This window comes from Protobothrops mucrosquamatus, unplaced genomic scaffold (assembly GCF_001527695.2).
Source record: "Protobothrops mucrosquamatus isolate PMUCROS unplaced genomic scaffold, P.Mucros_1.0 scaffold2441, whole genome shotgun sequence".
NCBI classification, from domain to species: Eukaryota; Metazoa; Chordata; class Lepidosauria; order Squamata; family Viperidae; genus Protobothrops; species Protobothrops mucrosquamatus.
In genome coordinates, this window is record NW_015388513.1 from 10,152 (window position 1) to 26,676 (window position 16,525).

Genomic DNA, 16,525 nt, shown 5'->3' on the forward strand with positions numbered 1-16,525 from the left:
CCTCCTCCTCCTCCTCCTCCTCCTCCTCCTCCTCTTCTCCACAAATCCCATTCCCTTCTAGCACTGATGATGTTACCTAGTTGGGTCATGAAACATCTGCAAGAAAGCAAGTAAGCTCAGAGAGCAGAAAGGACCCCTCAAACTTTCAAGTTTTTAATGAAGCCTCAAGCTCTTCTATCAAGGGCTTTAGGGACAAAAGCTTGCAAAATTACACATTTGAAAAAATGCCATGCAGTAAGAAGAATTCCTGACAGCAGTTACGTTGGAATAAAAAGGAACGGTATAACGCAGCACATTTATTATTAAAGCTCTTCACTTTGAAAATTACATATACAGTAATATTTCCGGTTTACATTGTTTTGGGGACTAGCTATTCCAGTGATGGCGAACCTTTTAGAGACCGAGTGCTCAAACTGCAACCCAAAACCCACTTATTTATCGCTGGGTGCCAGGTGGGCGTGGCTGTGTTCATGGTAGACTGGGTGGGTGTGGCCAAGATGGGCGTGGTCACCTCGATGTTGCTCGTGGGGAGGGATGCCTGTGAGGGCCGGGCAGGGTTGGGGGGAGATCCAGGGGGTCTCTGGAAGATGGGGCAGTGGGCAGGAGGCAGGAGGCTCTTCCTGCGGGGTGAGGCGAGGCAAGACGAGGCAGGGCGGGGGTGCCATTGTCGCAGGGCAAGGCGGGGCAGGGGCCAGGGTGGCTGCTGCCTGACACCATCGGCCTCTGCACAGAGGCCAGCGAGCGCATGGGGGCCGACAGTGTCAGTCAGCAGCCACAGCCTGCTGGCCCCACTCTGGGGCTCTGCAATCCACTTCCAGCAGTTCAGAGAAGCTGCCTCTGAGCTGGCTGGCCAGCCAACAGCTAAGGAGGCAATGCAGTGGATCGTGCCTGGGAAAAGGAGAGCATGCGAGGCCAGGAGAGATGGGATGGGGGGGGGGAGGGAAACCAGCCATGCTGGGATGCATCCGGCCATGTGGGACCTCGGCGAGTTAGCGGGCGGCTGGTTGAAGAGGGACGGTTGCCATCTCTGGGACATGGTACGCGTGCCCACAGAGAGGGCTCTGAGTGCCGCCTCTGGCACACGTGCCATAGGTTTGCCACCACTGAGCTATTCTGTTTGGCAAACTCCGTCAATTTTGTATGTTCCTATTGAGGCCACATACATATCCTTTATGGCTTTTTTAAAAAAATGAATATACGGTGATAGTGGTTCTTCACAACTGGTCTTCCGTCACAGTTTCCTGGGCTTCTGGGCTTCCTTGCTCATCCCTGAAGACATTTTCCAGAGCAATCTTGTAAGATGTTTTGGGCCGCTCCTTTTGTCTCTGCTTCCTCCCGACTAAGAAATAAAGGAGTGGGTTAATGCTGCTGTTAAGAGCGGCACATCCCATCCCGATGGTCATGAGCAGGAGATTATAGGAATCAAAATAGTCAACAACACAAAAGACATTCATTGGGAGAGAAAACAGGAGGAAGCAAAGGAGAGCCAGCAAGATGGTGGTGAGCAGCCTCCTTTGATTGCGTTGCCGTTTAGATCTCCTCATGTGAATCCAGAGGGTCACGGTGGACACAATCATGAGAGGCGTACAAAGTAAACCATTTACAGCAAGCTGGTAAAGGAAAGGGGAACGTTTAAAGTTCCAGCTCCAGTGCAGAATGAAGTGCGCCACAGAGAGCAGGAAGGAGAGGATCCAGATGAAGCCACAAACCAGGGTGGGCAAATACGGCAGACGATGATAGCGATGCCAGATTGGCAAAAAGACAGCCACACATCTATCCAGGCTGATGGCGGTGAGGAGAAACTGGCTGGCAGAATAGGCGAAGGAAAAGAACTCGAAAAACACCAAGAAAAGGACAAACAGACGATCGAATTCTTTCTGCAGAGTTAGAACCGTCACGAATATAATGGCAATAACAAGGGAGGCGAGGACCCCGAAATCAGCGATGGAAAGGTTCAGGATGTAAGTGGTGAAAGAATTCCTCTTAATGGAGTAGACCAGGAGATAAATTGTCACCCCATTTCCCACCAGGCCTAGACTGCAGATCATGGCGATGAAGATATTGATAATGTTTCGTGTTAAATCATCACCTGTCGTTCCAAAATATTTAGCCCAGCCCTCGTACCTGTTAACAGAAAGAGACCAGAAGAGAATCAGTCCCTGTCTCAACTCCTGAACTCAACTACTCAAGCAGGCAACTCATTGAATAGGTTTTTGTGTTAAACTGTCATCCAATGATTGATCATATGAAGAAAATTTCTGACATTTTTTTTTGTTGTTAGTTGCGAAGTCGTGTCCTACCCATCGCGACCCCATAGACAACGTTCGTTCAGGCCTTCCTGTCCTCTACCATCTTCTGGAGTCCATTTAAGCTCACGCCTACTGCTTCAGTGACTCCATCCAGCCACCTCATTATCTGTCGTCCCCTTCTTCTATTGCCCTCCATCTTTCCCAGCATTAGGCTCTTCTCCAGTGAGTCCTTCCTTCTCATTAGGTGGCCAAAGTATTTGAGTTTCAACTTCAGGATCTGGCCTTCTAAAGAGCAGTCAGGGTTGATCTCCTCTAGGACTGACCGGTTTGATCGCCTTGCAGAAATATCTAAAATTTTAGATATTTAGATAACCCCAATTTTAGTAGTTTGGAAAGGAGGGTTGACCATTTCAGAATCACTTGCAGAGGTTTTAAGAATATTCCTAGTAATTTCATCCTCCTCAGATATCCAGATAACAAAAAAGAGACCAAGAGACAATCTGTCCATCTAACAAAAGTGTATATACATGCAGACAGAAACACACGTAGATACCCATACATTTTGTGTACTTACACAATCAACACATGCCTGAATTCGGACAGTTGCTGCAGTTAGTAGTGACCCAAACTTCCCACCCCAAAATCCTCAAAATGTATTTCGATAGAACTCCTTCTGTTTCCCATTATTAGCCATCCTGGTGGAGGGCAGAGTAGAGTTATCAGGTATCTGAACCGACAAAGGACAACACAAAGAATTGGAAAGAAGAATGCAAGGGGTATATGGGGAGGACAATTAGTTTAATACCTGCATTTATATTCTTTGGAGACGAAGGGATCCCAAGTGTGTGTAGGGGCACATAATGGGAAACGCACACCGAGAGGAATTGTGCTAGTGTTAGCAGTTAGTACAGAATAGAGAATAATCAATTTGGAAGGGATTTTGAGGTCTTCTAGTCCAACCTCCTAACCCTATATGTATTTCAGACAAGTGGCTGTCCAGTCTCTTCTTAAAAGCCTCCAGTGATGGAGCACCCACAACTGGTTAATTGTTCTCACTGTTAGGAAATTTCTCCTTAGTTCTAGGTTGCTTCTCTCCTTGGTTAGTTTCCATCCATTGTTTTTAGTTTTGTCTTCTGGTACTTTAAAAAATAGGTTGACCCCCTTTTCTTTGTGGCAGCCCCTCAAATATTGGAACACTGCTATCATGTCGCCCCTAGTCCTTCTTTTATCTAGACTACCCATACCCAATTCCTGCAATTGTTCTTCATATGTTGTAGTCCCCAGGTCCTTAATCATCTTAGTTGTTCTCTGCTCTCTTTTCAAAGTCTCAACTTCTTTTTTATCATGTGGTGACCAAAACTGGATGCTGTAGTCTAGATGTGGTTTTACTAAGTGTTTATAAAGCAGTACTAATACTTCATGTGATCTTGATTCTGTTCCTCTGTTAATGCAGCCCAGGATTGTGTTGGCTTTTTTGGCTGCTGCTGCACACTGCTGGCTCATATTTAAGTGATTGTTCACTAGGTGTCCAAGATCCCTCTCACAGGGTAAGATCTCGCAAAGTATTAATACAACTTTACAATGCCTTGGTAAGGCCACACTTGGAATCCTGCATCCAGTTTTGGTCACCACGATGTAAAAAAGATGCTGAGACTCTAGAAAGAGTACAGAGAAGAGCAACAAAGATGATTAGGGGACTGGAGGCTAAAACATACAGTATAAGGAACAGTTGCTGGAATTGGGTATGTCTAGTTTAACAAAGAGAAGGATGAGGGGGGATATGATAGCAGCCTTCCAATATCTCAGGGGCTGCCCCAAAGAAATGGGAGTCAAGCTATTCTCCAAAGCACCGGAAGGCAGGACAAGAAGCAACGGATGGAAACTAATCAAGGAGAGAAGCAACCTGGAACCAAGGAGAAACTTCCTGAAGTGTGAGAACAATTAACCTGCCTGTGGAACAACCTGCCTCCAGAAGCGGTGAATGCTCCAACACTGGAAGTTTTTAAGAAGAGACTGGACAGCCATCTGTCCAAAATGGTGTAGGGTTTCCTGCCTGAGCAGGGGGTTGGACTCGATGACCTCCAAGATCCCTTCCAATTTTTATTATTATTATTATTATTATTATTATTATTATTATTATTATTATTATTATTATTATTATTATTATTATTATTATTAATATTATCTATACTTGTACATTTGTTTTTTTCCTGCCTAAGTGTAAAACTTTACTTTTCTCTACATTAAATTTCATTTTGTTGGATAGGGTCCAGTGTTCAAGTCTGTCACGATTCATTTGGATCGTGAATCTATCTTGTGGGGTGTTGGCTATTTCTGAATCGACCAACATCCCTCCTTTACAAAGGGCTCCCATTTTAGCAGCCACAATGGACACAGCAGGGGAGATAAGAGATAAGATAAGATAACCTTTATTGACATTTTTTTTTACTGTGGGCACAACGGCACACATAAAAAATGAAATTTAGATGCCCGCTCTCAAAGTAAAACACATACATGACACACACCTAAACATTTTTTTCCTTTTAGAATGTTATGAAATAATTGGAAGATTAACTCCATTCTTCAAAGAAAATATTTTGTACCATAATATACTTACTTATCTTGGTGTTCAGATTCAATATTATAGATGTCACCACTTCCACCATAGTCCTCATCATCTGTGGAAGAAATTATAGTTAAGTCAAGATTATGATCCATAAAAGCAGGCAGCAAAAATCCTAATGTGTTTTAGAAAATTAGAATTTTAGGAAATTATTCCATACAGATTTGTGTCTTTTTGAAGGCAGTCTATATATACATAAATTAATCTTATCTGTTGGGTGAGGCACCCGGTCTACCAAATATAAATCTGTCTGTTCTGCATTTCGCTCCAATTTAGGAGCATGTTTTGCAGGCAGTCATCACATACTGTGAACACTATAAATTCAAAATTTGTGGCTGGCAAAGAGTTAGTGGGAGACTAGTATAGCTATTTCAGGCTCATTAGCCCTCATCAGCTAGTCACACCCTTCAGGGATTCTAACGTGGGCAGCTTGCATGTTAGGCAGCTGTATTACCCTTTTGAGCCACAGGTTCCCCCTTATTCCTGTCAGCAGAAACCAGGGAGGATATATATCTTATCTGTTGGGTGAGGCACCCGGTCTACCAAATATAAATCAGTCTGTTCCGCATTTCGCTCCAATCTAGGAGCATGTTTTGCAGGCAGTCGTCACATACTGTGAACACTATAAATTCGAATCCCTGAAGGGTGTGACTAGCTGATGAGGGCTAATGAGCCTGAAATAGCTATACTAGTCTCCCACTAACTCTTTGCCAGCCACAAATTTTGAACATAAATTAATCCCCCCAAAATTGCTCAGATAATCATTAGCCAACACTCAGTCATTACTTCCTCTCTAAGCTGCCCCAGAATTATTTAACCTGATAATTCAAAAATGTTCATTATGAAAAGGAAACTATTTTTCCCATCCTTCTTTTTTCCTTTATTTTCGGAAATGCTTCTGTGCCTCTTGAATAACATAGAACAGGGCTTTTCAACCAGTGGTATGGGTACCACCTGTGGTACATTGGCACCTGGCAGGTGGTACGTGACCATCCTAGAAAAGTGGTAGCAGGGGAGGGGAATGAGCTGAACAGGTGGCAGCACCGCACAAGCCTGAGCGAGAGACGGCTGGAGCTGCAGGGCTGTCAGGGCTCAGTGGAAGCGCCAGAATCAGCGCCAGGCTCCAGCTGGAGTTCGGTGCTGATCCTGGTGCTTCTGCTGAACCCTGAAGAAGCACCAATCAGCTAGAATGTTGCCTTATCTCCAGGGTCTTGTGATTTACATTCAGATGCGTGGCAACTGATTCATATTTATGACGGTCACAGTGTCCCAGGGTCATGTGAAGTGACCAAAACCTGATGCAACCACCCAGCAGACGGGGGGGAATAAAAACCAAACAGCCCCCCACCCCACCCCCACTGCCAATCCTCAACAGAAATGCTCACAACAATGGAAACCTCGGACAGGAGGAAGAGCGCCGCCGGGTGGGCAGGCAGGTGTCTTGCTTGGCTGTGGCTTGGGGGGCACTTTTTTCAGTGCCATTGTAACTTCGAACAGTCAACTAAGTGAACTGTTGTAAGTCGAGGACTACCTGTAGTTCATCACTTTTTTCCTTTTTTTTTTTTGGTCATCAAGTTTTTGACACCTTGCTAGGCGACTGGTGGTACTCGGATGTTGCCATATCCTAAAAGTGGTACAATGGGTGAAAAGGTTGAAAAGCCCTGACACAGAGGGTGACTTGTGTCTTTCTGAGATGATGTTGCCTGCAGGATGTGGCAGGTACATATTCTTAAATTCTCCATAAGACGTACTTTATGAATAATTCCCTCAGAAGCCACTTTATGAATGCATCCATTTAATGTTTTTCAAATGCTGATGCCCCCCTCCCAACCCCAGGAAGTGGGGGAACAATGGTCTGGTAGAAGAGTTTAAACTTTGGAATAAGGTGATGAGGTATTATGAACACTTGAGGTTTTGATTCATCAGTAGTACTCACAAAGGAAAGTGAGATGGTGTAGTTTACGTACTGTTCCTACCTTCGAGGGACAGAAATTTATCACTCATTCTGCAAAACTTGTTCTTTGTCCGTTTGGATAAATTCAGATCAGTGGTTAAGGAGGACAATCCGGCACACTGCAATTCAAGGAGAAATACACGGAATAAACTCAACCGTGCTTCTGATTGTCAAAAATAGCATAAGGAATTGTGTTATTGGGAAATTCAGTCATTGTTGGTTTGCTAGCCATACAAAACCAGTGTAGCGGGATAACAGAATAATAGAGTTGGAATGGACTTTAGAGGTTTTGTAGTCCAACCCCCTGCTCAGGCAGGAAACCCTATATCATTTCAGACAATGGCTGTCCAGTCTCTTGAAAACTTCCAGGGTTGGAGCATTCACCATTTCTGGAGGCAGGTTGTTCCACTGGTTAATTGTTCTCACTGTCAGGAAATTCCTCCTTAGTTCTAGGTTGCTTCTCTCCTTGATGAGTTTCCATCCATTGCTTCTTGTCCTGCCTTCAGGTACTCTGGAGAATAGCTTGACTCCCTCTTCTTTGGGGCAGCCCCTGAGATATTGGAACACTGCTATCATGTCNATCTATCTATCTATCTATCTATCTATCTATCTATCTATCTATCTATCTATCTATCTATCTATCTATCTATCTATCTATCCTGTCTGCCTGCCTACCTGCCTGCCTGCCTGTCTGTCTGTCTATCTTGACTTCCTCTTCTTTGGGGCAGCCCCTGAGATATTGGAACACTGCTATCATGTCACCCCTCGTCCTTCTCTTCATTAAACTAGACATACCCAATTCCAGCAACCGTTCCTTATATGCTTTAGCCTCCAGTCCCCTAATCATCTGTGTTGCTCTTCTCTGCACTCTTTCTAGACTCTCAACATCATTTTTACATTGTGGCGACCAAAACTGCATACAGTATTCCAAGTATGGCCTTACCAAGGCATTGTAAAGTGATGTTAAGACTTCACGTGATCTTGATTCTATCCCTCTGTGCAGAATAGCAAAAGCAGAATTGTGGGTTTCTCCAGATTAGACTTGATAAGGGCTGTGGGACACTTGGTCAAGCCTGAGCCCCCATTAAAGAGGATTGGCCCTCTGCTTATCATTTAGAGGTACAAGTTGTAAGTGCTCTAAGGCCCTCTATAGAGGATACATCAGAAACCTCCACACAGTCTCCAAACAACTCAGTTCCTGAGAGTCATCCTGAACTAGCAGAAAGTTATTTTCCTTTAACAGATACCTTGAAGAAAATTCTTTGCTAAGGGCATACCTGGCAATCACATACAGTATAAGAATTCTTGGTGACAATCAAGAGATCTCTTTGAGAATCCAAGGAGGTCCAGAAAGTTAGATTACTTTGATGAATCCACTTGGGACTGTATTTGATGTAGCTGTGTGGGAAAAGCAGAATTTATTCAGCAAAGGGAACAAATTTTCACATTAAAGAAAAGAGGAACTGACTTTACAAATTCTATGGAAAGGATATGTTGAAAAACTGAATCATAACTTGGAAGGAAAAAACAAGAAATATCAAATTGAAAATCAGTCTATGAAGTAATCAGAATATATTTAGAGTCCAAGCCCAAACAGGATTAAAAGACCAGCTTTCAAATGCAATAACTATTAAAAATTCTGTCAGCTGTAGCTCTTGAAAAAAAATATTTAAGGGCTTTAACCAACTTGATGAGTTTTCCATTGTTCTTCAAAGATGTCGTGTCTTGTCATTGATTGGCAAGATTAATATCAGTGAGGTAGTTCAAACAACATGCCCCAACTATGAATTCTAATACTAATATTAGCATACTAACACTAAACACGAATACTAATCTTTATCGTGAAATTTCCCTTTTCCCATCAAAGCACCAGCAAGACAATACAATAACTAAGAAAAGACATTTTAAAAAGTGAGAGAAAATCTTTTAAAAGGTAGCAGCTAACAACTAAGAGCATGAGAATAGAATTCATAATATATATTGCTCAAAAAAATAAAGGGAACGCAGTTCCATGGTAAAATGTTCCCTTTATTTTTGTGAGCATTATATATGTATATCTATTAAGATTTATTGGAATTAGAGATCAGAAGATTGGTGTCACACTATCCTGGAAAAAAAAATTGCTGTTAAATTGAGTTCTGTTATTTGCCAGAGGTTCTTACAGGATTTGCTGATCCCATCCTGATGGACCCCAAGTCCTATCCTGAATTCCAGGATACGTTGTAAGTAACAATTACCACAACAGAAATTTGGCTTTTACTACTGACATACCTGGTGAGGATAGGAAGAATCTCCAGAGGAGACCAGCAGATCTTGTTCAGAATCTAAGGATAACATTCCCCTTGGTCTCTACTTTATGTATTAGTTCCTTCTTCAGCAAAAGGAGAATTGAGCTGAAGCAATCTGTAGACTTTCTCAGAAAAAGAAAAAGAACTTGTGTAATATTGAGTCTCTGACTTTGGCAGCTTAAAGTGGAATTGCACCCAAGATGCAAAGCAAGCGATTAAAGATAACCAGGGCTTTTTTTTGTCATAGAACGCCCAGAATGGAGTTCCGGCACCTTTTTTGGATGGAACCTTGTAGGGTAGGCAAGGCGGGTTATATGACGTGTGTGAGTTCCGGCACCTTTTTTTTTTTTTTTTTTTAACAAAAAAAGCACTGAAAATAGCCATTAGGAGTTTTAAGATCATGGGACTGAGATTTGGTTTACATGGTTATTTATGGTACAAGAAATGAAAAATGAGTCTAGTGTTTATGAATCCTCTTGTTAGACATGACATACTTAGAGTGTCAACGCTGCTAACATCAGATGTTTTTGCTTTGACAACATATGGAGATGCAACCATTTTCCTTCTTATGTTTTACTCTTAGAGTTAGAGTTAGAATTAGATGATACTGGGGGGAGAAGGAGGAGGAATGTGCATGGGAGTTTAGCTAGACATAACAACATTGAACCTAGTGTGTGAACCAAGGTTATTGAAATAAGAGATGATAAGAATTGGCGGGCTGGAGAACTGGAGGGATAGCCTGCATTTCAAACTAATTGGAGAATATGATTTATGACTGTTAATTAGAGGAGGGAATTGTGTTTTGATACTAGGTGGTCAGAGGAGGGGAATTCAGATTTTGGCTTTGACTATGTAAGTGCTGATGCTATGCTACTCGAATAAAGATTCTTTAAGGTAAACAATGCCTCGAAGTTCTTTGAAGAGTTTCATTTGTCGGAAACATGACATAGAGTTTGGAATAGTTATGAAACAAGGTTATTTCCTAAATTGCCCTTAGAGGTTTTACCACAAGAAGCCCTTTTGTAGAAGGGAGACCATGGATGGCATAAGCTGATAACTTAACAAATCCTTTTGAATGACATCGATTTTAGACTCAAAATAAGAGACGACTTAGAAAAAGAAGGTTCTCAACTTAACAACAGTTTCTTTAACGACCATTCAAAGGTGCAACACCACTGGAAAATGTGACTTAGGGCCGTTTTTCACACTTACGACCATTGCAGTAATCCTCAGGGTCACGTGATCAAAATTCAGAGACTCGGCAACTGACTCATCTTTTTTGACAGTGCCAGTCTCTCTGGGTCATGTGACAAGCAAAATCAATGGGGAAGTCAGATTCACTTCATAATTGCGTAACTTAATAGCCACACTGATTCACTTAACAACGGTGGGAAGAAAAGTCGTAAAATGGAGCAAAACTCACTTAACAAATGTTTTCATTTAGCAACAAAATTGTGGTCGTAAATGGAAGATTACCTGTGCTTGTCACTGGTTTACATATATGAGCTACCTGAAAGCTACCTGTAAAGTGTTTTTTTTAAAACAAGTATATTTATAGGTTAAAAAATAATAGTGCCGATTGTACCAATTTTCATCTTCAAAATTACATTGCAATAACAATTTATAAACTTTTGCAATAGGAGCCTCATCATTGGCACATAATTGTTCCATTTCTTGATCTGTACATTTTTTAAAATCCAATTTAAATGTTTCAAAATGTTTAAACATTTAAAATCAACATATGCCATTATTTCATCCATGTGGTTATTTTTTATTTTTATTTTTTGGTTATCATCTCCCTTCTAAAAAGGCTCCTTGTGGTGACACCTGTAAGGACAATTTAGGAAATAGCCTTATTTTATATCTATTCCAAACTCTATTCATTTCTTATACCATAAATAGCTGTGTGAAATGAATCTCAGTTCGTGACCTTAAAACTCCTATCGCCTTATGATAGTATCATATCTTTAACCACTTCCTTTGCATCTTGTGTGCAATCACATTTTAAGTTGCGAAACTCAGATACGCGTATGACATAAGTTCTTTTTTTGCTTTCTGGGAAAATCTGCAGGTTCTATGTGTGTCTGCGTGTCTTCTATTTTAATAAAAGTATGACTTCTGCTTTCAGTCATGGCTGCTTCATATCTATACCCTGTTATTATCATGCTTGCTGAAATACATAGTTGTATTTGGCTGCAGCATACATCTGCAGCCTGAAAATCTAAAGCCAAACTAGAATAAAATAGAGCTGGAAGAGACCTTAGAGGTCTTCTAATCCAGCCCACTGCTCAAGCAGGAGAACCTATACCATCTCAGACAAGTGACTGTCTAGCCCAGGGGTAGGAAAACCTTGGCTCTTTTATGACTCGTGGACTTCAACTCCCAGAATTCCTGAGCCAGCCATGCTGAGGGAAAAGGGAGAGGTTTCCAAGCTGAGCCATGCTGGCTCAGGAATTCAGGTCCACAAGTCATAAAAGAGCCAAGGTTGCCTACCCCTGATCTAGCCTCTTCTTAAAAGTGAGAAGGGGGGATTTTTGCCCCACCCTCCTACAGATGGAAGCAATGAATTAAACTTTTCGGGGGAACAGAAATATACTGAAATGAGCTGATGCCATGGCGAGATGGGTGGAAGAAACTGGAGCTCCAGCTTCTTAGCCCGATTTTGTTCTGTCTGGCGACAAATATAGTAAATAAGGACATCTAGTGGTGAAAGGTGATATTACAACAATACCAAAATATCAAAAGAACTTGAGATGCCTATGACCTTGAAACAACAGCTGGTGTAAACAAAAAGCTTTACATGACTCTATGTTAGAAAAGATTCTCTACAATCATATTTTTTTACTCTGGACATAACTACAACAGAAACTATTTGGAAACAGAGGGCTTTTTACATCTTTAAACTAACTGGAACATTTGGATTAGCTTAAAGTAGTTGTCTCATTTTACAGCTGAATTATAGTCTAAGGCAATTGGCTTTTTTTTAACCTTGCTTTTCTTCTTGTAGATTTACAAAACTCACTCAATTGAAAAATGAGAGCACCAAATCTTACTAAAATTATGAAAAAAAAAAAACCTCTTCTGCACCCTCTGTTGGAACACCTAGTTCAGCAAGTCAGGGATCTATTGAGAAAATGTTGCAGTGAGAAAGAATAAATACTGCTCAAACAGAGATGCAAACCACATTATGGTTAATTCAAGAATCAATACAAAAAAATCATGAAGAGACAAAAAGCAGATTTGATAAGTTAGAGGGACAAATGTTGGATATAAAGGCACAATTTGATGCCCATCAACAAATGCTTACTAAAAATGAACAAAGAATTCAGAAAATGGAAAATAAATCGGAAGACACTGATCAAAAAATAGAGGCATTAACGCAAGAAAATGAAAAAAATAGAACTAGCAAATCAAAGCTTAGAAGGAGCAGTTGCAGCCTTAGAAATGGAAAAAGCTGTACACTATCTAAGATTCCAAAATATACCTGAAGATAAAGAAGAAGATATAGCGGAAATGATTATTAATTTACTGGTGGAGGCCTTAAAAACAGATAGAGCGGAGATACAAATGGAAATAGATGAAATATTTCGAATGAATTCAAGCTAGGCAAGGAAATACAAATTATCCAGAGAAGTCCATGTAAGATTTATAAAGAAAACAATAAGAGATGAGATACTGAGAAGAGTTAGAGATGAACCATTACAATATAAAAATAAAGAAATTGTGTTAAAGCAGACCCCTAAGAGAATGAGAGACACTCGAAGACAATATGACTTTTTGACTACAAAGTTAATTGCAAAAGGTATAAACTTTAGATGGTTAGTGCCAGAAGGGATTTTAATCAACTGGAACTATACAAGATATTGACTGGACTGAGTTTGGAAGGCAGAAGACTCTGATGAAAGAAATCAAGCATTCCTAAACAAAAGAATACAACATCAACAAGAGAGAAAAGACAAGAAACAGACAGAACTAACAGTAGAGGGAAAAACTTTACAAATAGAAGAAGAGAAAGAGAAGCCTGATCAAGAGAGAGAGGGAATGGCAAGGGAGCAGAGAACTACGAGATCAACAAAACCTAAATGGAGAAAGAAAGATTTTTTTTTCAGTAAACATAAATGGACTGAATTCCCCATCAAAAAGAAATAAAATCTTCAAAAAATTACAGAAATTAAATACTGATATAATATGTTTGCAAGAGACACATATAAAAAAACAATATTATAAACTCTTGGAATACCCCAAAATTGGGAAACTCTATTATGCATTAGCCCAACAGAAAAAAAGCGGAGTAGCTGTACATGTTAAAGAGCCAATAGATTCTAAAATGATTTATTCAGATGAAGAAGGAAGAATTGTGATGGTAGAAATATTTCTACATAAAAAACAAACACTTTTGGTAGCAATATATGCACCAAAAAAATAAGCAAGAAGAATTCTGTCAAAATCTCCATAGTAAAATAACAGAAATGGAATACCAAAATATTTGTTTAATAGGAGACTTTAACACAATAGTAGACGGGACACTTGACTACAAAAGCAGCAAAACAGGAAAACATGGAAGAAAAAGATTGCCTAGTCAGTGGTGGCGAACCTATGGCACGGGTGCCAGAGGTGGCACTCGGAGCCCTCTCTGTGGGCAAATGTGCCGTTGCCCCAGCCTTGCCTCCCGCCGTGACCCTCTCCTCTCCAGCACACCCCCTGAAGGAGAGTCGCCCCTGAGTGCCCACGCGGAGCAGCACAGCCAAGGACATGGCAGCCAGGCAGTATAGACAAGACTCTGCCCTCACACCCCATCGTGCACAGTTGATGCTGCAGAGGGTGTGACTGCCATAGTGCTGCTGGGCTGCCTGTGAGATCTGCGGCGGGTCCTGGAGGCGGTGAGTGGTCCTGTGGGCAGGCAGGGCAGGGAATGGGGGGGTGGAATGGGGGCAGGGCAGGGGGTGGAGCAGGGGCAGGGCCAGTTTCGGGGCACTTGGTCTCTAAAAGATTCTCCATCACTGGCCTAGGTCCTAGGACTTTTTTTTAATATGACAGAGGAAATGGGGGTACAAGATATTTGAAGGGAAACTAATCCGAAAAAATTACAATATACATTCTATTCGAATAGTCATAAATCTCGGTCCAGAATCGACATGATTTGGATGACACCTGAATTAAGGACCGACATGCAGGAGATTGAGATAGAACTAGGTACGTGGGCAGATCATAATACTTTAAAAATGACATGGAAAGGAATACAAAAAAAAAATAAAAAAAAATTAAGATGGACTTTGAATCAATCCATATTTTTTTAAAAAAAGAATTTATAGAATTGGCAACAAGAGAAATGGAGTTCTTCTTTAAAGAAAACAAAAAAGAAGATACAACACTACGAAATGTAGGGGATACAGCCAAAGCATATTTTAGAGGTGTAGCTATAACATATATGGTGAAAAACACAAACAAAGAAAAAAGACAACAATAAATACTATTAAGGGAAGAATTTAAAAAACTAGAATTAGAACCAGTGCTTTTTTTGTAAGAAAAAAGGTGCCGGAAGCAACCTTTCACTCCCCTCCTGAGCCGGACTGCCATGCTAAGGTGGATGGGATGGGCGGGGTAGGCCCGGTCCCCCTCCGCCATTTCGGAGCAAGGGGGGAGTGATGCTGCTGGAGGCGCTTTCTTTAAGCTTCGCCCCGCAGATCACCTGCCCGGGCGCAGCCACTGCCTCCTTGTCCTCTGCCAACTCTCCCGTGGCTTGCCCCATGACCGGGTGGCACAAGCCTCCCCCGCCACCTCCACCGCCAGTCCTTTGTTGCCTGTGTCACGGAGAACGGAGAACACAGCAGCTCTGCGCAGGGATGCAGAGCAAAGAACAGCACTTACTTGCTGCCCTGCATTGCCCCACGTCTCCCTTCTCCATTCTGGAAACGGCAGCCCCGTTTCCTGCCGCTTCTCCTCCTGGCGCATAATAAGAATAATAATAAAGTTGTAAGGGACCTTGGAGGTCATCCAGTCCAACCCCCTGCTTAGGCAGAAAACCCTATACCAATGATGGCGAACCTTTTAGAGACCAAGTGGCCAAACTGCAACCCAAAACCCACTTATGTATCATCAGGTGCTGGGTGGGTGTGGCCCATTGGGTGGGTGTGGCCCATTGTGGTGGTAACGGCAGACCGGGTGGGACTAAAAAGTTCAATCAATCAATTCCAACTTTGCGAGATCTTTTTTTCCCCGCGAGAAGTTGAAATTGATTGATTGAACCCTTTTTTTGCACATCGCAGCAGAGGTCTAAAGCGAAAAGGTTTTATAAAACCCAGCTGAAGGCCTAGGATGGCATGCGTGCCCACAGAGAGGGCTCTGCGTGCCACCTGTGGCATGCATGCCATAGGTTTGCCACCACGGCCCTATACCATTTCAGACAAATGGCTGTCTGGTCTCTTCTTTAAAACTTCCAGTGTTGGAGCATTCACAGCTTCTGGAGGCAGGTTGTTCCACTGGTTAATTGTTCTAACTGTCAGGAAGTTTCTCCTTAGGTTGCTTCTCTCTTTGGTTAGTTTCCATCCGTTGCTTCTTGTCCTGCCTTTAGGCGCTTTGGAGAATAGCTTGACTAACTCTGGAGATTTGGTCTCAGAACCCCAGTTGATCATCCAGCTCTCTCAATCATAAGTGTCAAGGTTGACTTGCTAAGATGATTGCTAACCTGTGTTGCTAATCAGCTTGCCCTAGAAACAGCGGGGAGGGGAAGCTTGGGAAAGAAATGGGATTTTTAAGAAGCCATCTATGGGCCGTGAGAGTCAAGGTCACAAAGGCAGGTGTCTGCCGGAGAAGTGGACCAAACCAAAGAAGCCTGATTGGGCAATGTGAACACTTGGTGGGTGGGGTTTATGGAAAGCTATTGTTAACTAACCAGATTTTCGCGCGGGAAAACTAGAGTTGATTTTGCTTCTTCAGTACCGAGATGTGTGTTCAATAAAGTTTACCTTTTATGGCACCTTAAAGCCATAAAGTTTCTTTAGTGTTGAATTCGCTAGCTGGACGGTTGACAATAAGTACATAAAAACATAAGCAGTGTCCCCTGCCCCAACTAGTCCAGCCATTTCTTTTTCCAGTTGCCCACTGACTGCACAAAGAAGCCCATTTCTCTCCCAACAGATAGCCTCCAGAAGTAGCCCCACCACCATCAAGGCTAATAGCCACTGTGTCAACGCTGCTAACATTGGATGTTCTTGCTTTGACAACAGATGGAAATGCAGCCATTTTACTCTTTCGCTTTTAGAGTTAGTTGATGCTGAGAGGGGGAATGTGGATGAGAGTCCAGCTAGTCATAACAATAATAACTCAGCCATGGGAATCCAAGGTTATTGCGCCCAGAGTTGATAAAGATTTGGCGGGCTGGAGAGCTAGGGAAAAAGCCCATGCTTCAGGC

The 16,525-nt window shown here is 42.0% G+C and overlaps 1 protein-coding gene across 1 annotated transcript; it reads right to left on the reverse strand.

Annotated features, from left to right (window-relative positions):
• Positions 1-1,214: 1,214 nt before the first annotated feature.
• On the reverse strand, positions 1,215-14,996 carry LOC107295661 (mas-related G-protein coupled receptor member H-like). Its single transcript, XM_015824982.1, has 5 exons — positions 14,983-14,996; positions 8,104-8,224; positions 6,849-6,945; positions 4,867-4,927; positions 1,215-2,124 (listed from the first exon to the last, which is right to left on the reverse strand). The coding sequence occupies exons 1-5, from the start codon at positions 14,994-14,996 to the stop codon at positions 1,215-1,217; spliced, it is 1,203 nt and encodes a 400-aa protein (XP_015680468.1).
• Positions 14,997-16,525: the final 1,529 nt, after the last annotated feature.